The sequence below is a fragment of the Callorhinchus milii genome, unplaced genomic scaffold, assembly GCF_018977255.1.
Source record: "Callorhinchus milii isolate IMCB2004 unplaced genomic scaffold, IMCB_Cmil_1.0 Scaffold15, whole genome shotgun sequence".
Classification (NCBI taxonomy): Eukaryota; Metazoa; Chordata; class Chondrichthyes; order Chimaeriformes; family Callorhinchidae; genus Callorhinchus; species Callorhinchus milii.
The window spans coordinates 14,904,680-14,927,219 of NW_024704756.1; the positions used below are offsets into that span (position 1 = coordinate 14,904,680).

At 44.2% G+C, this 22,540-nt stretch overlaps 1 protein-coding gene across 1 annotated transcript in view; it reads left to right on the top strand.

Annotated features, from left to right (window-relative positions):
• tenm1 (teneurin transmembrane protein 1) overlaps positions 1–22,540 on the top strand; it is a 224,442-nt gene that overhangs the window by 131,375 nt on the left and 70,527 nt on the right. The window contains exons 4-6 of the mRNA XM_042340827.1: positions 7,168–7,411; positions 19,086–19,324; positions 21,886–22,035. Coding sequence (XP_042196761.1) covers positions 7,168–7,411; positions 19,086–19,324; positions 21,886–22,035 — 633 coding nt within the window. The remainder of the gene's footprint in view (positions 1–7,167; positions 7,412–19,085; positions 19,325–21,885; positions 22,036–22,540) is intronic.

The window sequence follows — 22,540 nt, forward strand, 5'->3', positions numbered from 1 at the left end:
ATCCACCTGGCGCCCTTCTTGCAGGATAGAGTCTCGGAGCGTTGCAAACAGACACATAACTGGAGTAAATCTGGACCTAAGTGGAATTTCTTCCCTTTAAATCCTTTTCATTCTTCGTACTGTGAAGTTAAAACTCGGTGGGAAACTCAACATCCTGATTTTTCTCTCCAACCTGTTTCCAGGACAGCTCGTTCACTGTTAACAAGCCGTTCCGAAGTTCGTCCCTCATTACATATCAGCTTCACATCAGATGGAGATGTTAAACACTTCTCCTTATTTGGTCTCATCGTTTCTTTTTTCCGCATGGGACGTCTTTAAGCAAATCAACGCAACTATGACACCAAAACTAGAACAGAAATCACCCAAAGGGTCAAAATTTAAACGTTTCGTAAGAGTTTGGATTATCACGTCAAATCTGTTGTGAAATGTTGCGTTCTGCACCCCCAAAGTTTATCACAAGAAGGCATTTAGATTAAAAGATATTTGGCCTTTATCATTTCCCCTTTGTATTGTTCTCCAGTAGAATCAGTCTGCCTCCGATCGAGACAAGAGATAAAAAGGTGAGGTTGATTTTGACAGATCGTGGGTGCAGTTTGGTGGCTGGAGGTTTGGGCCGTAACTTTGCCCCCGATGTATGCGTGGACAGATGACGTGATTCCTGACATGTTTCGGGGCTTAGGGTTAAGGTGGGTGAACCTAACACTGGAGATGTCTCCTATGAAATAAACACGTCAATGTCAATGGTCCAACATGTGGATGTGCAAGAATATAGTGGTGACACTAGCCTCAGTTATTTCACTCAGGAGCCAAAGGCCATTTTGTTCAGGTAGTTAAGCCTAGATAAGGGATCGATTCAGGAAGTCGAACAAGGAAGTAGACGGATACTTGGGAAGCAACGAACATGGAGAAAAAGACAGGGAAGGGATTAAAAGCTATGGATCTGATTCTCTTCAACCGTACCTTCACCTCCCCTCTCGACTCTCTACCCCCTCCTCGCTCCCTCCCTTCCCTCCCCTCACCCTGACCTTTTCCCCCCTGCTCGGGTCCCGACCCAAATGTCCTTGGGACGTCCTCCCGACGTGAAAGGCGCTCTATAAATGCAATCTTGTTGTTGTTGTAATAAAATACCAGCGGGCTGTATGGTCTACTCCTGTTCCCGTGTTCCTCAAGTCTCTTTTACATTGATGTTAAGCTCCATTGAAATGACGTGTTCGTACAGTCTGATTAGGACAAAAGAGCAGCCCCAAAGCCATCGGGGATTCAACAGTGACCACTTTGAGAGGTGCGAGGCAGGAAAAAATAACGTGATAACTGAGCGCATTTCCAGGATGTTCTCGGGTCGTGCCTTTTCGAATGAAAAGGAGCAATGTTCTATTCTAACCTTTACCGCAATCGCGTAGCACAATGAGTACCTTCATCCTCAGTGCGTTTTCCGAAGCAGGTTAAGACACAAAGACCGTCTTGCGCGACTGGAGATGAACGTTCTCGCGAAAAGTCGCCCTTTTATTATTTTTAAACATCAACACACCCGGGATATCTCCGCTGAGAGCAAGAGTAAAGTGCTGCTCCACAGTTCTTTCTGCTGAGCACCATTACACTGTGCACACACAGAGCAGGCAGCCCATCATCTGAACCCAGCCTGGCACGTGGAGATCAGAGATCCCTTAATGGGATTTCACGCAGGACAAAGAGAAGGACACATTGAAGTTCACTTAGCGCATTAGTGATGAAGTTTGCACCTTCCAGGAAACGTGCAAGGAGAATGAAATTTTCAGGGCAATGCGCACTTTTGCAGACGAACACTCCCAGCCGAATGTTACCGCCCCCCCCCCCCCCCTCCCCGGAACATTTCACCGAACAGAAAAAAAGACAAAATGTACTTCGAGAGAAATCGCCTCGGGTCTCAAAGTGAACGCCGATAAGGCCACCGCCATCGGGGATGTTATCCGCCTACGTTTTCCCGAGCGTCTCCGTAATTCTGAGTTATTAATTAATATTTTATTTAATTCCAGTCTCTGAGTAAACGAATGGTGCTGCGGATAGGATTCGGTTTTGCGCAATCTTAGAAGATTCACAGCCTCATCAGACGCATGCTCTGCTGGCAAAATACAGCTCACTTGGGTCACCCCAGGGCACTGCTGCAAAGAAGCCTCACATATTTTTGCGCAATCTTTACGCTCTTAATGGCAGCCTGCAACATTAAATTACGCGGAAAACAGTCGACGAGGGAACGCTACTTTACATTTTCAATTACGCGGGAGAAATTCCACCCGGGTCCGGATTTGCTCTGTTGATGAAGCGTTTCAGAGCGATCACAGAATTTGAGGACAATTTGCTGAAATTCAGTCTTCGCTTTGAAGGCGTTTTACTTCAGTTCTCAAAAGAAATTTGCAGGGGGAAAAGCAAAAGATGGCTTCAGAATTAACAAAAAAATAAAAATAATAAACCTGGCATTTAATACAGCGCCTTATCACGTCTTCGATACGTCTCAAAGCGCTCCACGGAATATACTGTAAAGTGAAGTGACTGTATATGTTGTAGGGGAAACGCGGCAGCCAATTGCGCACAGCAGCGTCCCCACAAACAGTCGTGGATTAAGTGTCCAAATTATTAATATTATTTAACAGACGGTAACAGAGGCGGGTGGAGTGAGGAAACTTGCCTGAGGTTTCGCCCCGTCCGGGAATCGAACCCAGGTCCTCTGTCTTGCGAGGCGATCGCAGTAACCACTACACTACGGGACTCCACGTATTGATTTTACATTCAGAATAGTGTTATGGGATTAGAATTCCAGCTGTCTCTGCACCACAGTAAAGAGCGAATGATTGATATCATTCCGTTACAATGAAATACTGCTCGAGTCTAATCATACTGGACTGTCAGGGCACCTTCTTTCTGTGTGATATACAGAGGATGCATATTGCAGGAAGCGGATCACAGATAAGCTAGCAAGTGGCGCTGGTGTGACTGAGTGTTGCTGGTTCCATCGTAGGCTTTAATTTTCAGTGAATGCAAACCGCTATCTCCGCACATGTTTTGTTACCTGTCCCCCGCCCACCGGCTGCCTGCCTATGCTGAAATAAAAATGAGACTCTCACTATATTGCTTAGGTTTCCGCTGTGTCACACCCTTGTCGGCCAAAGGCGAGGTGGCCCCTGGGTTGGTGCTGTGATCCGCTGAGTGATCAGTGTCGTTCGGTCGCTTGGTCCATGTCCGGGAGACACAGAGTTTCGCATCAAGGATTCAGAGGAGGTTAGAGAGTGAAACAGGTCGGCCAGAGAGAGACTGTGGCGGAACAGATTGCAGGTAGAATGTGTGGAAGGAATGGGTTTTTAATGGATCGAATCGTCCTTTATTTCTCCACGCTTTCACATGTTCGTGGTGAAAGTGATCGACAGCAGGACCCTGCGAGAGGGCTTTGGGGCAAGACTGGAATTACCAATTAGCTGCAGCAGTGAGACCTTCAACTCATCAATGCAGCTTGTGGAGTATAAGTGGAGGGTAGCCTTAATTTAGCAGAGCGATGGAAAAGTGTTGGAAGCGTGGATTATTGTAGTGAGTGTCTATCTCTTTCCACCATGTCTCTGGGCTGGACAAGCTTGTCCCCCAACCCCGCAGCTCTTCCCCACCCCGAACCCCCTTCCACATACTCCCTCCTCCATTTCACAGCCAGATACACAACAAAATCAGTGTCTGCGACGTGAGACAAGCAGTTGATCGATCGCTCGCAACCCGGGCTAACTAACGGGCTGTAGTCCTCAGACACCCATTATGGTTCCAGACACATAACACAGGCTGTACAAGTTACCCTGTTCGGCGAGGGAACTCAATCTAATCTAATACATAGATGTTTTCGACAAAGTACATGTGCAGAAGTTACTCATTGCTGAGCCTAGTACAGAACCCAGGCCCCCGAGCCTTGAAACTATTAGCTTTGTTAAACACGGCATCGTCGCAATCAGTTAATGTCTTGTATCAGCCAAAGAGAGAGAGAGAGAGAGAGATTGGGGAGAAATGTATAGAAAGAGAATAATTGAGACAGAGATAAAAGAGAGTTCAAGAGACCAGCCTAGAGTGAAATAAAAAGCACTCCATTTGTAGCAATGAGCACAACAGCTTTTTTTTTGCCAATGAGCTCTTTGAGCTCAGCCTCCCAAACTGAACTGACTGATTATTACAGACTCAACTCGACCTCTCAACCTCTCCGAGTTAGCTCTGCAGCAAAGCTTTAAGTTGCACAATTCACCCCCAAACGCCCCCAAATACAGTCAATTCACTTTACAGCATATTCTGTGAAGCGCTTTGAGACGTCTAGAAGACGTGAAAAGCGCTATATCAAATGCAAAGATTATTATTATAGTGTGTGCATTTGAACAGCGCTTTGGATCAAGCTGCCGAAAACACCGCTGAGCTGCTAAAAGAACGACTTTCAATGCATCAGACGCCACTTCCACCTCTTGAAAGTCTCAGTGTCTCCAGTGATGATTGTTAAACACTCTCAGGTCAAGTATGAAATGAACAAATGATTCAATCAGCTTTTTTTTGTTAACTCGCCTAAGAACAGCCCGGGAAAATAATGTACCTTCACAGTGACAATGGGGCTCTCAACGTCCTTACTGAAGAGAGATACAGATCCATGCTGGAGGAGGGTCAATGCAGTGGCCCCATCTCCCACCTGAATCAGACGCTCACCCAGGTCTTTCCATTACCCAACTCCCACAGTAGAGAGTCTCTTTCACTTTCTTTTCCTGGCTCGCTCACCATATGCCAAGTTGCATTCATTGCCTTTCATTCATTCTGCCCTTTCATTTGAAAGGCTCCTTTGTCTTCCCTTTGGATCTTATCATGGTGCTAAGTTGTGAAATAGCTTATCATGTTTCTGCAATAGCCTGTGTCTCGCCGATTTCTATTATTACGAATCCATTTCATCCTCAGTCAAAAAAATTCAAATAGCTTTACCAGCGAGGAAATATGCTCCAATTCTTAGACTATCGGTCTCAGAATGAAATCTCTCAATCGTTCCGAGATTCTATTAACATCCATCTGAACAGGCAGATGGAACCGTGGTTTAATGTCTCTCCAAAGGACAGTGACTTGGATTACTACCCCTAGTCAGCATTGTATTGGACCTACTGAACCCTACCAACCTGCCCCTGTCCCTCCCATCGACAGGCACTGGTCTAGTCCATGTCCCTCACCCTGCCCATTGGGCCTTCAGCCTCTCTTCCCCCACCCTCTGGAACTCCATCCCAGAGGCCCTTCGCCTACATCATTTACAAGCAGACAAGCCTTGTTCAAGGCACATCCCAATACCTTCCTCTTTGACCATGCCTTCGGTCATCCTCCCACCCCCATCCCTCTTTGCCCTCCACCCCTGGTGATTCCAGCCCCCAGCTCGGGTGCAAACCCTTCACTGTCAGAACACCTTGGGACATCCTCCCGACCTGAAAGGTGCTGTGTAAATGCAATTTGTTGTTGTTGGTCTGTTGTTGATGGAGTGCCATCCTGCACTGTGAGTTCCAAGTCTCAACATGGGGCTTGGACTACTACCCCTAGTCAGCATTGCATTGGACCTACGAAACCCTACCAACCTGCCCCCCTCCCTCCCATTGACAGGCACTGGGGAGCCAAAGGGTATCACGGGGATATCGAGAAAAGAAAAAAGAAATGGGTTTAAAAGGCCAGCGGTGATCCAAAAATCGGGCACGAGTTTGAAAAACAACAGGTTATTAGTGTACTGTTGCTGGCAGCATTACATGAAGAAAAACAGTGATAACAGTGGGAAATGGAACATCATCACCTTGCTTACAGTTTTAATTAACCATGTGTCAAGTCAGAACTGATTTATAATCTATTCCTACCAGGCTGTCTGGGTCTGTATTTTTTTTAAGATCTGGAAGTTCTCTTTCTTGGCTAAGAAAAATGTCTTTGGGAAATCTGGCAAGTCATTGAGAATTTCCTGTTCCACGTTGCCTTATTGGGGTTTACTTGTTTTTTTCTTTTTGGCTTGTCTGCTTGTAAATGATTAATGCCGACTATTTATTAATACATTACCTGGTGGGGCATCCGTGAGCTGGGAAACAAATTTGTTCTCAAAGCAGAAAGCTAATGCCTTTTGTTTGCGAAATGCATTTCTATGTTTTGTAACGTCAGGAAAAACCTCGGAGGCTCCCCGTGTGCCTCTGAGACTTTAAAGTATGTGCTTAGCACGAAAGCCAACAGCCTCACAGAACTATTTGTACATTGTACTTCCTCCCGAACTGTTCAGAGGCTGAATGTTTAGCTGAAGGACCAGACGAAAATTCAAGCATTTCGCCTTGTGTGGTTATATACCCCTTAAAGTCTCCACCGCAGTTAAATTGCACTAATTTTTTCCTCCAAATATCATTGCATCCGTACATATGATCCTCCAAGGAAAGAGTGCATATTCCATTCCAGACATGGGGGAAATATCCATGAGAAGGTGGAACTCCCAGTCTGGTTTGGATACTCTTTAAGCACAGTGATGGGTTTCCACGTATATCAGACACCCGGCTGATTCCACCCCCCCCACCCCCCCCACCCCCCAAAAAAATGCAAATAATTATAATCCTGGCAATTTGATATGATGTCTTTCACGTCAGGAGGACATCACGAAAGGCTTCACACGATTTACTGCAAAGTGCAGTGACCCACCCCTAATGCTTAAAATAAACTATTCGAAAAGAGAAGGGAATTTCTCCAGTGTCCCGGGCAAGAATCGTCCCCGCAAAAATTGGTCAGTCACCTCATGGCTGTTTGTGGGACGTTGTTGTGCGCAAATTGGGCTGCCGCATTGGCCTACAAAATACACAGTCACTGCACTTGACGGGGAAAACCTAATGAGCACCTGGCGAAATGCAGGAGGATGGTCCTTAAAACCACCACTGTTTGTGGGGACTCTGCTGTGCTCAATTGACTGCCGCGTTTCGCCCACAAAATACACAGTCGCTACACCTTGCAGTAATATTCTGTGAAGCGCCTTGAGACGTCTCGAAGACGTGATAAGACGCTATATCAAATGCAAAGATTATTATTGTTGTTACTGTTGTTATTATTGTTACTATTGTTGTCATTATAAGAAATGCTCTGGACAATAAAAATGCCCCATAATTCACGCTCCGTTTATCTGTTTCGAATGCTTTTCAGAACTGCCGCAGAGACCTCCCGGCAAGTTCACGTTCAGACCATTGCCACCCCCTCCCCCGCCTCCTCACGGCTGCACGTGTCGGAGCCAGCAAACCCAGTCTTTGGACTCTCTACAGAGAAACGCAATGACCGTACGGAGCCAGCCAAGCCCGGCTGCCACTGAGCCGCCCGCCAGCACCCAGCAAGACTCGGCACAGCTCCACAACAGTTGGGTGCTTAACAGTAATATTCCACTCGAGACCAGGTGTGTTTCAACTGCTGCGCGCTGTCAAAAATCAAATCGTCGCTCGTCCAAGTAGACAATAAAATGCTGCGTCGCAAGCTTATACCAGGGCTGTCGTGAGTGGTTCGGTAATTAACACCCGTAAAATAACTCTCTGCGGAAAGCAACAGGCCCGCAAAATTGTTTTCGCTTCGGAGAAGCGGGGAAGGCAAGAGCTCTGCCTGATGTATGTGTTGGTGTACAGTAAACACCTGATAACTCGTCACTCCGAGGGATAAAGGGGCTCAGTGACACACTCGGCATACGTATAAATACATAAATATTTATATGCGGAGTCGATTTGAAATTATCTCTGTTATTCTTGTTATGAACGAGCACCAGGAAGGGATATTGACGGCGTGATGACTTAAGTGGCAGTGGCTAGTTAAGTCAGGGTCAAGTTATCAGGAGTTTGACTGTACTTATGCGATTGTTGGACAGAAATGCTGACCCTCCTCAGATTGCTCCCCCCACCTCCAAAATCAGGTCCGAAATTCCACCTGGTCTTAGCCTTAGCGTCGTAAGCCCCATTTGTCTTAAAGTTAAGGTCAGCGGGAATTGCAGAGGAATGAAATTGAATTCTCTCTTAATTTGAAAGCCGGTGTTTCCTTGGTTAGTTTTTAAACAATGAAGCAACTTGCAACCCAAGGCTGAATTAAAGAAGCGTCCACATGTTTGGGACGCACGGTCTCGCAGACTGAGACTAGGGGGGAACTTGGGACCCATTGGGAGCTCCCTCTCTCACCCAAAACCACGTGAGTGAGATGCTGAGCAGAGATGAGGCACTTCATTGCACGTGAAGCAGAGCATCAAAGGCTGAGCCCACACACTGTTCGTCGAGCACAGTCGGTGATCTCGAAACATCTGGGCAATAAGGAATGTTGTTCCAGCCTTTTAATGAAGGTCAAAGTGGGATCTGGTGTCTTACCAGCCTGTTAACTGTTCAAAGAAAAATATGGTGGAATGGTGGGGAGGGGTGGGGAGGAGATGTGTCCTGCAAGAAATCCTGGTGCTCGTTCATAACAAGAATAACAGAGATAATTTCAAATCGACTCGGGTTGTGAAAGGCAAGTCATGCCTGGAACTCTTATTGGAATTCCCTGACATTGCAGTAGAGGTGGTGGATAATATCCATGTGGTTGATTTTCTGTTCTGACGATGAGGAAATAAACCTTTGATGAGATCTCTCACGAGGGGCTTTGTGGCTGAAATGAAAGCTCGTGGGATAAACAAAGCCATTGTGAACCGGAGAATGAATTGAAATGACAATAGGAAACATGAAGTCGTTATCAATATTTCTCCTAATTAGACAGTTATAGCCAGTAGATTGCTCGAATCCCACTTGTCTCTGAATTATTTTGGCAATGGCCTTTTGATAAAGGTGAATGCAGCCGCTAATAATGTCAGGTTGTGGTGGAAAATCTCACTAATTTGATGGGAGAGAGATTGAATTTAATCAAGTTTACAGAGACTAGGCAACTGCAGAGATGGCATGCGATTTTGGGAAATGTGGTCAAATGCACTGGTCATAAAACATCAAGCATATTTCCAAAAATTGAGATGAAATTACTAAACACAGTGAATCGGGGGGGGTTGGGGGGGGAATAACTTAATTAAGTGTTGAAGACCCCATTCTTCAACATTGGGGTGTGGTAGGAGGGCCATAGCACATAGATTATTATTATTATTATTACAGATCCAAGGAAGAAAGACTTGACATCTTATAATGTTTTAGCCAAAATTGTTTAGCACCACACGTCTGAAAGGCTAAATGACTGTTGAGCAAATTCATAGCCAATGAAAGACAATTAGTTGCTAACGGTGTTCACATAGTTAGGGAGGACATAGAGAATTATTTTTGTCTATAAAGAAGGATACAATTATCGACTGCAAAAGGCTCTGCTTGTATTTATTTTTATAGTCTTTTATTACCAATCTTAATGATCAGCAGCAGACATAGGAGTAAGGGCTTGACAGTGGAACAATGTGAAGGTGGATAAAATCGATGCATTTGTTATAGCACTTTTCACGTCAGGAGGACGTCTCAAAGCACTTCATAGCATTCAGTGTAGTGAAGTTGTGAACTGTGTATTTGTAGGCAAAGTTAGCAGCTAATTTGTATAATAGTCCTTGCATTTGATATAGCGCCTTATCACGTCGTTTGAGACGTCTCAAAGCGCTTCACAGAATAGATTGCATAGTGAATTGACCGTGTATTTGTGTATTTGTATTTCGCCCTGCCGGGTATCAAACCCAGGTCTCTTGCTTGCGAGACGAATGCTCTAACCACTGAGCTACAGGACTCCAAGTATACTGTACAGAATATACTGTAAAGTGAATTGATTGTATATTTTGTGAGAGAGGTATACAGTCAATGCTCAAATGACTGCATACAGCAATGTCTCGCAAACAGCCATGAAGCGAGTAAAAGGCTCTTCCTTTGTAAAACCTCTTCTAGGTTTAAAAAAAATCTTTAGAATTGAGCAAAACGTGAATTTGGGATAAAGAATCAAAAATCCTCTCTGTCAGAGTCACCGTGGGTTTCTAACTCAGCCCAGATGGGTATTAAATAGCTGCTTCACATCCAATAGTCCATTACTTCATCAGTCTCTAAACTATGCAGATGAATAGCTGGGCCAATATCTCATTAAGAAAGGTATAAAAGGCTATCAGGATAAGTATAGGACAAGATGATTAAATATTCCACAGATTGCTACGATTCCAATCCCTTTGGGACTTTCTGAGTGCCATCTGTGAAATTTAATTTTCAGGTTTGAATTATACAGAAGCTAACGTGAGATTTATATCCTGTTATCTATTCGCCCGAATGCCTTTTTTTTGGAGCCGGGAAGAAAGTTTGCAAAGTTTCTTTTACTTTCTCTCCGATTTAATCTGCGATCAATCACATCCCTCAGGAAACCACACTCAAGTAGTCTGACCTGACACTGCAATGTCAGTGCTGGATGGGTGGGGGGGGGGGGGGGTTCAAAGTTCTTATTTGCGAATTGTTTATCTTTGTTTTGGTCAGCCGAGTGTCCAACACACTCTTAAGCCCATCACCTTGCTTAACACCACCCACACATGGAAGTTCCTGGGTCCGGAACAGAATGCTTACTGTCAAATTATCAAGAGACACCAGGGTGTTGATCAAACCAGGACACATGACCTGACAGCCTTCCTAGTCCGAGTGGAATTCTCATTAAAGGTCTATAGGGTGAAGATGCATCCTCTGGGGGTGGAAGGGGAAATCATGGCCAACAATCCCCCAATAAAATTGGTCACTCACTCCATGGGTGTGTGTGGGACGCTGCTGTGAGCAATTGTGCTGCCGCGTTTCGCCCACAAAATACAGTCAAATCCACTTTGCGGTACATCATGTGAAGCGCTTTTAGACGTCTTGATGACATGATAGGGCACTGTATCAACTACAAGGATTATTATTATTAGAGTCTCAAAGAGCTGACCTTTGCCCTCGCTTCCCCATCATCAGGTTGCACTCTTTGCACCTCGAAGGCTTCGCGCCATTAATTGTAAAGGAATTAGTCCAATTTTAATGATTGTCGGCCCATCAAAAAATCTACCCCCTTATTTCTCTTCAACTTGCTCAGTGATCAAAGCATGGTCCCAGTTCCATTAAGAGGTATTAAAAGCCAGTCGTGAATGCCAGACAACTGATAGAGGTCTTGCCATTGGAAATCAATAGAAATAAGAGGCTTGGACAGTCTAATTGAATAAAGATGATGTTCATGTGATGCCTGAAAGCAGTTTGTCAGGAAAGTGAGACGTACAATAGTGAAGCAACCAGAATGCCACTCACTAAATGAATTCAGCAATCTACTTTTTTTTTATATCTCTCTCTCTCTATATATATATATATATATATATATATTAAAGAGATTTGCCCTGCTGCCAAAGGGTTGTGCCTTACAAGTGAGTAGAATATAAAATGTATAATAACTGCTATAATAAAAGGCAAATGCAGTGAAGATCAGACTGGAGGGAGCATTCATATCTGGGAGATTATTTTTGCAATGAGCTGGTCAGATCTGATTTCATAACAAACAGACTCATGAGAACGAGGATGTTTGATGTACAATCTGAATATGCGGTAAGGGGATAATCCATGGTTTCTCTTGGTGAGAGACACTGGGTAATTGATTGCAAAGTACTGTGTGCGAGGATAAACTGAGAGGTTGCATAGGAACACAGAGACCCGCCGGAGAAGACCGTTCTATTATTCAACCCCCTCAGTTCGTTTGTAATCGAAACTTACTGGAGCAAAATAATGGAGGGTTTTGGCAGATCAAGCTCACTCCGTCTACACTGGACAGGGTAGTATCCCATCATGCACATCAATCATCTTGCTTGCTCGCTCCTTCCCTCCCTCGCCCGCGCTCTCACTCGATCCCAGGCTCCAGCAGTGTTGCTATTGCAACAACACATCATCAGGAGTGTAAAACAAACCTGTCTCACAGGAGCTAAGCCCAGCTCTACGTTCCCTGTGAGTGGGAGAACAGTCCAGCGTTTGCTAAGTTCTGCTTCACAACGGTAGGAAGAGTTGACATTGACGGATCACTCTTCCACTCGCTCACTCATTCGCTCTCTCACTCACTCACTCGCTCGCTCGCTAACTCCTTCACTCACTCATTCCCTTGCCTGCCTGTTCACTCACTCGCTCACTCACTCACTCATTCACTCACTCACTCAGTTTCTCATTAGAAATGTACCCCAAATTCACTCTCAGAAGCCCCCAAAAAGAAAACAAGCCAAGATCTGCAGGATCTATCTCTTCCTGAAATCTACACCGTCAACACTGGCCAAGTACCAGGACCACAGATCATGGTGGCAATTTCAATCTCTTCATTCATTAATTAATTAATTAATTAATCTACAGCCCTCAATTCCTTTGCTCAAGACAAACACATCCAGTCCTTTCTCCTAGATGTTAATCGGCTTGCCATTAATCAATTTACCTTGAAGTTTATGCTTTATTTTAGAGCAAACTATTAGCACTGAGAGATAGACTAGGAATTAAGTGTGGGATGGTTTGGTGCGAGCATCCAGGGAAAGAATGGGTTTACGAATGACTTGTCAGAGGGCAACAGAAATGAAGCAGAAAGTGTATCTATCACCCAGCGATTATGAGAGAGTGTTTAATGGGATGAAGCACGATAGATTAATAAATATACTGCACTGATCGCAAATGGTGGGGAAAAAATGTAGGGCATTCAATTCTGGTCATCTCACAGGACGTGTCACTGGTGCTTGGAATTAGAGTGCATATTTTAAGGGTATTTACTTTGTAAAAACGATTGATGGACTAATATATACCTTGATTTTGCACGATACAATAGTGTTTCGTTAACACTTCCCAAGCCGTAGAAGATTTCATTCACTAGTGAAAGGGGGGAATTGGAGACACTTGCATTAGAAAAAGAATTGAGTTGTTTAATTGGATTTTAATATGTGTTTATCGGGGTCTGATACGTAAGACTTACCTCGGCCTGAGAGGTTAGCTCGAGGGCTTTAGATTCCAAAGGTAACCAACGGGCTATCAAAATATTAGCAATTTGATGCATTTGTCTTTATACTCTGAAATTTTGTTGTATTTTTTGCATCTTCCTCATAAAAATGGCCATGGACTTAATCGATCTCCTCAGGGTCTGGCAAGTACTGTTTGCCTCAGCGCTCTGAGACACTATCCTGCGTGAAGTGTGCTGTATAAATGCAAGTTGTTGTGGTTGCTGTTGCTAATAGTAACGATGTTTGATTTCGTCCAATTGTGAGGAACGGGTAGAAAAATGACTCGTGTTCAGCATATCCTTTAGCCTCAAAATTGGGTGTGTATTGTGTGCACTCTCTACACATTTCAATGCTCAGTGTTTATCCAAGGATATCAGTCCTTAATCTGCAAATAATGCTGGAATTGAACAAACTTTCTGTTTCTACCACAGATTTGAGGACAGTGTGAGAGTAGGCAAGAGTAGCCCACAACAACAACAACAAGATTACATTTGTAAAGCACCTTTCACGTCGGGAGGACATCCCAAGGCACTATTCAAGACTGATTAGATGGCCTATAAATCCAAACGACTGCATAAAGCCCGACCAAGCTAAATGCACAACTATTTTTTTTGGCAGAGGAAAAAAAAACCCCGCAGAAAAATAAACATCACAGCATTATTGTTTCTTTAAAAATATTCCTTACCACTTTTTTTCTCTCCCTCCCCCGCCCTCCCCTGAGTCACAGTGTTTTTATTTTCAAACAATCTCAGATGCAGAATCAATAAGATAGCATTACGTTCAAGGTTAACTGGCAAGGTCGAGATTTTCAATGCAGGTCTTCTTTTTGAAGTAATAACTCTTATCGTGGTAACAATTAATCTCCTTTGGAAAATTATTCACATTTTAGGGCCGATTAGCATTCGTTTTTTGTTAAAAAATCCATTTTCCTGACAAAGTATGGCGGCGATTTTTGTAATTGATTTATTCTTGTACAGCTGGGTTGTAACAACCCAATCTTCAGTAGCCTCAAAAGATATTACTGAGACCCACAGGTTAATCTAAAAGTACTGTATTAATCCCTTATCTTCCTTCCGCAGCAGCACCTGATAGTTTAGTTATCATGCAGCCATCAAATGTGACATCCTTTTATTGGCACATCATTATTTCAGCCCTCTAAAGAAAAGAGAGGCACGTGAAAGCACGATTAATGTGTGTGATTGAACATCATGCAGGTTCACCAATTTTAAAGCAAAAAAACATAGAAGCGCAGGAATGAATATATTCTTTTTAAGGAGCATTTTATGACAGAGTGAAATCATACTATTCAGCCATTAATAACACAGTTGTTGATCCACTGGCTTGCATCGCTTTCAGATCTACATGATATCCCCATTTGTGTAACTCGTTCCTTTGAGCAATGGCGTTTGCAGCACTCAAAAGCAGGAGACGATAGGAATTTTCCATTTTCTTCTAAGTGATTGCCGTGCGGAGAGATGGCTTCTGTGTCATGAGCACTTTCTCCCCCTTGCCCTTGGCTCCCATAATGTGTGCGCCTAATGTTTTTTTTTCCTCCGCTGATTGTCTTCTGGGTAAAATGCTTACTTACCAGAGACCAAAGTAGCCCCGATCCTCTCTCAGATGGTTGAAACTGCCTCTCCCGCGGTTTGAGCAGTGAACGTGCATTCGAATGTTTCCGCTCTAAATATCTGGGAGTTGATGGGCACTCCTGAATGTTGGCTCCTCGTTCCTGGGCTGAGATGGGCTAAGCTTCTATCAGCAACTGCATTGCAATGACCTGAACTCACATAAGCTCATGTAAACCAAAGTACTCTTCAATTTGGTATCGAGAATCCAAGTACTCAATTTATGCAGGAATAGTGACATAGTAATCAACACATGTGGGGTGAGGGGTGGGAGGGAGAAGAGTGAAGTGTGTAATGTGATAATTATAGCGTCAAAAAGCACATTCCCCCACCCCCCCATGTCAAACCTCTTACACTCCTGTAATCTCTTCTAAAATAGAAAACATTTCATTACAATGCCGCCTAATTTGCCCAATTATATCACATTGTTCTAAGAACCGAAATGATAAAAATCCTTTCTCTCTGGTTCCTTAAAAGCAATCAAGCTCCACTTGTGCAAAATTAATTGGTGTCTGCAGCTCAAGGTTGGCCTTTCTGTGCTATGTTTAGATAGTCTGTTTGGATGGAGTCCTGACTTTGTATCCTGTGAATACCTGGCTAGCCTCTGGTTCTGAGAGATAATTAGTTGTCTACTTAATTCTGTCCCAGTTGCTCCCGACTAAACCTTCTTTCGTTCAGTTGGAAGTGAGAATTGATTGCTAATTATTGGAATCTTGTTGAAGTTAAACAAAGCTGTCAGCTGCCTCAGCGACTTTAGTCGGGTCAGTCCTGCCCTTTACAGTGAACTTTAGCAACTTGCATGGGCGGGCCATGGAATATTATATATTCTATCTATTGGCATTCAAATCCAATGAATTTGTATTTAATACAGTATTATGAGGCTAATGCTGCAGGATAAAGAAACGCAGCATCACTTATTCTCTTTCTGTTCAGGTTTCAAATCTTTTTTTGTCCCCCAAGATAACGGTAAGAGGCTCTGATGGCTTACGTTGTCCACTTGCCTTCCAATCAGAAGGTCACGAGTCTGAATGGCAGGTGCTATCCGGTCGGCATATTCCCTCCGTTCTCCAATAATGGTGTTAATTTCTGACTTTCTAATTTATAATCAAATTATCCCCGCTTTATTTCTCTCCTGTCTAGATTTCTCTCACTGTCTTTGACTTTCCCTTCAATTATATCCCCCCCCAACTTCCCCCAACCCAGTCCACCCCTGACAGAAACAACACAACAAAAACCTACATTATTATAGCAACCTTCACACAGGATAGAGTCTCGGAGCTCTGTCTCATACACACAAAACCTCTTGCCTGAGTTACTTGCCATCTCCCTGTTGTATCCTTCAAATCACCTAGCTTTGTCCTCTTCTGTCTCCAGGCCCTGTCCCTATGATAGATAGGCCTTGAAACCTGCTCCAACACAGGTGCACACATGTTTCTCTCACTGTTGCATTACAACCACTGTTATGTTTCCAGCTGTTCACATATTGTGATTACAGATTTTCGAGTGATCCATTCAATCATGGCATTAGACACGCCTGAGAGCCAGCAGCAACAAAACCAATTTGTTTATTTGCAGATACCTTTACACTTATGTTTTTTGAGCCAAAGGTTAACTGAGCTTGTGAGTTATGTTTTATTCCATCAGACAACAATGATATGCACACAGATTGGTAGTAAAGCACGGCAGCTCCTGCAGGTTTTTCTCTGGGTCTGAATGATACATGCGTTGGCTTTGATCAATGTACTTTTCACCTCTACATACTCTCAGCACAGCACATGTGATCAGGCTTTAAGAGGTCAGTTGGGGAAAAAACGGTAAAGGGCAGAATATTATTATTTTTAATCTGATTTCTGTTCAGGGACTCACACTACGTCAGCAGTTCTGCAGTTATCACTTACCGCACCTTTAAAGTAATAATGAAACATCATTGAGATAGTATCCGTTTTCCTAGCCAACCTGGTCTACGGCTGGAAATGTACTCAACCGAATTTACCCAGCACAACAGTAACTTAATCCGGCTGTTAGGATATTGCCCTCAGAGCTTCAGGAATATTTCTTTCTGACAATTCTGCATGAGAGATTTTTGGCAAAGACCCCGACGTAACTGGAATCCGATAGTTACTGCAGTGTCATCATCCAGTCCGTTGCACAAACTTCGCCTTATGCAGGTGAACTGGGGAGGAGAATTTCAAGTCTTTAATTCTGGATTTTATTTAGCGAGTTGGTGCCTGTGGTTTTTTTTTCTCTCTCTCCACCCTGCCGCCCTCTCCTCTTTTTCGCTTCGTCCACAAAATATACAGTCAATTCTCTGCACGGTGCTCTGCAATTACCGCACGGTAATTAAAATGTAGCCTGGCTCAGTGGATAGCATTATTTCCCCTCGGAGTCCAAAGGTTGTGGGTTTCAACTCCACCCGGGGAATTTGGAGCTCCTAGTTTAGGCTGACACTCGAGGGCAGGGGTATCACTGAGTTGTTGGAGGTGCCATCCTTCGGGTAATTGAACTGAGGTTCCATCTGGCTGTTCATGTTGAGACCTTATATGTCTTAAGTGAAGGGTTGTAAGTTTAAGACGTACCCACTTCACACAACGTAAAGTAGTATTGGCATGCTCTCAGCACACCGTGAATGGATCGGCCTTTATTCAGTGTGACAGCACTTGATCTCAAATCTCCCCCCATCCCCCAGTTCCTGTCACCATAATTTAGCAGCGTCGCACCAGTAATTAAGCGAGTACATTTCTAGGTTAGCAAACTCAAAGTCTATCACATATTGGCGGAGGGAAAAGGCTGCCTCATTAAAATCGTCTGGCAAGGCATGACAAATGAGTGACTATAGCTATGTCTGAGTCGTTGGGCAACCATTACTCAGGATTAACATAGTCACAAGAAGAGCGAAAGGAGAGCTTAGGAGAATTTGTGTTCACGTAGAGAGTTATTTGGCCGTGGAATGCTCTTCCAAGCACAGTGGTAGAGGCAGAGTCCATGGTGGGTTATGAGAGGGAAATAGACAGGTATGTGAAAGATAGAGGCTTGAAAAGCCGTGCAGATGGAACGAGGCAGTAGGATTGAATCCACAGCTCGCTCTGAGAGCCAGTGCGCACTTGAAGAGCCGAACGGAACTTGTTCCGAGCTGTAACTCTCCGATATTTTGATTTCCAGACGCCCGAGCAGTAAAGTTTAAGCTCGCTTTCCCTAAAATTTGCTCACAACAGGGAGCTGGGAAGCCGCAGAGCTTTCTCTTCGCATCGTTAACAGCGCACAGTTAAGCATGAGGTTGCACTCTCTGCGGGCCGGGGCCAATTGAAAACAAATCAATGGGCTTGACAATCCTCGCCCGTGCTCTAATCCAATCTGAAGGCAGTGTCGGCTGAGTGCAATATGCTGACTGATGGAACCGGGTAGTCTCAGACGACTTGTTCATTCAATACAACGAGGGGAAAATGCCAAGGTTATTGGTAGTCGGAGCTCAAACATTCCCCACATCTGAGTCATAGAGCGGCTGACGTTATCCTTGCCCGTTCGTTTTCCAAGTCCAGAAAAAAAAATTGCAATTTTAATCGGTTTTACTTTTTTGGGAGGTGAAACATTTTGTTGTGTTCATTGCAAAGCGAGCAGCTTTTTATTTCACTGGTACTCCGAGTCCTGTTGCGTTAAACCTGCGCGTGTTTATATGGCGGGGAGGGTGGCGGTGGGGAAGAGGAGAGAAAGGACCACTGACTCCGATGCAGTGATGGGGGGGAGCGCTGAATCGTCAGAGATGCCATCCTTCAGGTGAGACATTAAGTTGCGGTCCCATCTATTCCTAGTCATGTCTGAAATCCCAATCTTGGAAAAAAAGCGACAAGCAAGTTCCTCTCTCCCGGTGTCCAAGCTGACAATCCCCCAGATGATTATTTTCTTGGCTGTCTGTGGGACATCGCTGTGCGCAAATTGGGCTGCCGAATTTGCCGACCATACTCAGTGGCCGCACTTTACAGTAAATCCTGTGAAGCGCTTTGAAGCGTGTGAAGCGCTTTGGGACGTCTAGAAGACGTGAAAAGCGCTATATGAAATGCAAGGATTATTATATTAAATTCAAGCATTATTATTATTATTATTGGATGAAACGAAAGGATTATTATTCTTATTGGCTTCCATTTTGGACCTTTCATCTCTGCAGAGTCAGCTCACGTTACAAACGTCCCAGTGACCGTTTGTGGGATGCCACGACGGCAATAAATAAATGTGGCCGGTTAATTGGTGCTGAAGTACTGTTATAAAAAGTACGATTAGACTGAGCGGTGGTTCGAAGCGAGTTCAGAAAAGGCAGGGAAATAAAGGTATGAGACAAGGTGTGGTAAAAAGAAAGGGAAATGGGATTAAAAGATCTGCCATGATCTGATAAACAGTTGGCACAAACTCGACGGCTTGAATGGCCTCCTCCTGTTCCGGTGAATAGGTCCAGGCTGTCTCTTTCTTCATTCTCAGTCGCTCCTTCTCTGCTTCTCTCTTTTTCTTATATTTTGTAGGCATTTCCTGTTTAAGCCAGGAACTGGCACCTCCAGCCTCTATGGTACCACTAATCCAAGCTATCCTTTAACCTCCAATACTGTTTATTCTCCGCCTCCAAGACCCCTCCCCAGAAGCACCTTTTCCAGACCTGCCTTCACATTCAACAAACCTTACAAGTGCTGTAACTGGAAATGCACAGCTCTGAGTGCCACCGCCATCACTATAACTCTGGCTCTTCTCCTCGCCTATGTTATTGGTAAGCCTTAAGACTTTTCCTTCAACCCCATCTATCACCTGCTTCTGTTTACTGCATCTCTTAACGCTTGACTTTTGCTTCCCCTTTAGCTGATGGGAGTATTTTCGCTCCGTGTTAACATATATACATATATATATCTAAATATATAATAAAAAAATCGATTGTTTCAGATTGCGTAAACGTTCAACACTTGAGGAGACAGAGAGAGAGAGAGAGAGAGAGAGAGAGAGAGAGAGAGAGAGAGAAATCGAATTTCCTACACTCGGGCACTGTTAGAGTTCAAATGGTCTTTAGCCAAACAATGGTGAATGTTTGGAATATCCCACAGAGGAAGTTAATCTGTGGCAAAAGTGTTGGCTTATTTGAAAAGCAAGTGGGTGTGCAACGATGAGAGAGTTAAGTAAATACGCCAGAAAGGGGCATTCATTGTTTTTCCTTGTCACCCCGGGATGTGGTTGCTTAAGAAGTAGGATGTAAACCTCCCCTAGTGTTGGGACAGGACTGTAGGTAACTACATGAGGAGAAACAACCTCTTCACTGACATGGGTCGCAATTGGATGTGAACAAGGTTTTGAGTCTCCGATCCTGATATTTTCTCTCCCCCTGCAGAAACTCGCACTGTGGTTTTTCTTCCCCTGGTCCTGTTTGCTGGTATCGCTATTGTCTAATTAAACACAACATCCAAATCAAAGAACAGCTTAGAATTCGTAATGATTTCCATACCAGTTGCACTGACGCCTTGTAATTTTCACAGCAGGTGATTTTGGTTTCCTTTCAAATGTACAAATCCCCTCTGTTTAATTTGTGATCCAGCTAATTAACACAAAAACCTTGCTCTTTTCTCCCCCCACCACCACCCCTTATTTGTATTATATGTCTGTGCCCTGGGGTGGCTGGGAAGCAGTAGGGGACTGCTGCGATTTGAATCGAAGTAAAATGCATTCCAGGCTAAAATAATGATTTTGGTGTTCACGCTGAGAAATGTCAAGGTTTCTCCAATCTATCCCGTGCCTGAAATCTTACCTGGGACGCTGCTGTGCGCAACTGGCTGCCGCGTCTCGTTGCCCACAAAATATACAGTCAATTCATTTTGCAGTATATTCTGCGAGGCGCTTTGAGACGTCTCGACGACGTGATAAGGCGCTGCACCAAATCCAAGGACGAGGATTACACTGATTTGCCAGCCTTCAAATGTTAATCTTGAGGCTAGAGTCGAGAGGCCTATTTCCTGGCGTCTATCCGTGCCCGTGTTGTTTAACGAGATCTGACTGACCAGCAAAAAACATACAGGGTTGAGCACCTCAGTGAAAATTAGCTGCTCTGATTTCATTCCCGAAAGCTGAGGAAACGTCCGTAGGCAAGACACTGAATCAACAGAGGAAATCCCTCTTGGCAAGTAGGGGATCTGATTGATGTCGAGAGCTGGAGAGTGGAGGCTGAGAGCGCTGATGTGTTTTCAAAGTTCCTCTCTCTGGCTCTGTAAAGAGTTTTGAGGTGTTCGCCTGCATGAAAGACACTATATAAATGCAAGTTGTTTATATAAATCCAGAGGCTTACAGTATGTAGACATACAGTCTATAGTCAGCCTCACAGTCTCAGCTGACTTAACCCAAGTAGAACATCGTTACTGAGACCTTGCCAGTCAATATGAGTTATTTACTGAATAAATTCGCTGAGAGATCTGACTAAAGCTTGAATGAGCTGTTGCATCAATTAGGATGTAAGCTTGAACTCAACATTCAGTACCTCCAGGGGGTCAGGATATTTCAGGGTTATATTCACTTTTGTACCAACGCAACCTTCTCGTTGCTCACGTGATTCAAATTGAGCTGTAGAGATACTTGACATCCCAGCAAGAGTGTACTGTGGGCTGAATGTTTCCTCTTCGGGAAGCTGGAAGATTGCGGGTTCACTTCTTTTTTACATAATCTGTTAAATAATGAGGGGAATTATCCGCCCATTCCCTCAGAACCAAATGAAGGTTCGGGAGTCAGTCAATGAAGCGCCACCATAATAGCCCTCGCATTTGATACGAAGCCTATTTCGCCCACAAAATACTCAGTCGCTTCACTTTACAGCACAACCTGTGAAGTGCTTTGAGACGTCCTCCTGACACGAAAGGTGTCAGTATCGAATGCAAGGGTTCTATTATGATATCAAAACATTTCAAAACCCTTCATAAGCAATTGCTGTTTTGTGTAAGTCACAAACAGCCATGAAGTGAATGATTCATTTTAGCTGGAGGGTTGTTGGCCAGGACATCGAATAACAGCATCGGATCTTTAATGTCCACCTGAACAGGCGCATGGGGTGATTAAGTCTGATCCAGCAGACAGCATCTCTCACAAAATGCTTCATCCTGTGCCACACTGTGTTGTCAACCTGGTCCGCGAGCTTAAGTTAGACGTAGGACTTGTATGCACAAGCTACTGACCCATAAGCGAGAGCATTACCAACTGAGCCGAGCTGACGGCTCCATGTAAATGGAGCCAGTGTGCGAGCTGAAGAAACCGAATGGATTTGCCTCATCTATGAATAACATGAGCTATTGTGTTTTACAGCAGTGCACTTGTTTGGCCTGACCTGGCAACTGTACGAGAATGGTGGAAACAAGTCGGTGGCTGGGTCTGAAACACTGGACACCACGTCATCTCCCTTGGGCGGAAACAGTTCAGACAGAGGAGACAAGAAAGACAGAGGAGGATCTGGAGGTAACTGCACACCAAATGATCCTTAACAACGACGAGTGTAAATCTGAGTGAACTCCCCTCCCAATCCCTGTGATCAATGAAGGGACTGATCTTGAACAGACCATTTAGCACCATTTGTAAAGCGACACACACCATCCTGCTCCGGTCATTATTTTTGCAACCGACAGACATCGATATTAGTTGGGGAAAAAAAATCCTTGCATTTGAGCGAACGCTTTTCACGTCAGGGGGACATCTCAAAGCACCCCGCTGCATGATTCGCTGCAAAGTGTAGTGACTGTGTATTTTGCAGGACGAATTCAACAAGAATGAGCACTTTGTGGTTGGTATTAGAAATGGGAAGGCTCTGTTGTTTGTCTGTAAGTGCACGGCTTCTAACTAGATAGTCTCAGAGATTCATCTGGCAAGGAGAGATAGGAGTAACCAAACGAGACATCTCATAAAACTTAGATTAGGCAGTGCTTAATGGACCAGGGAATTAAACCTGTCATAATGCGATTTAGGG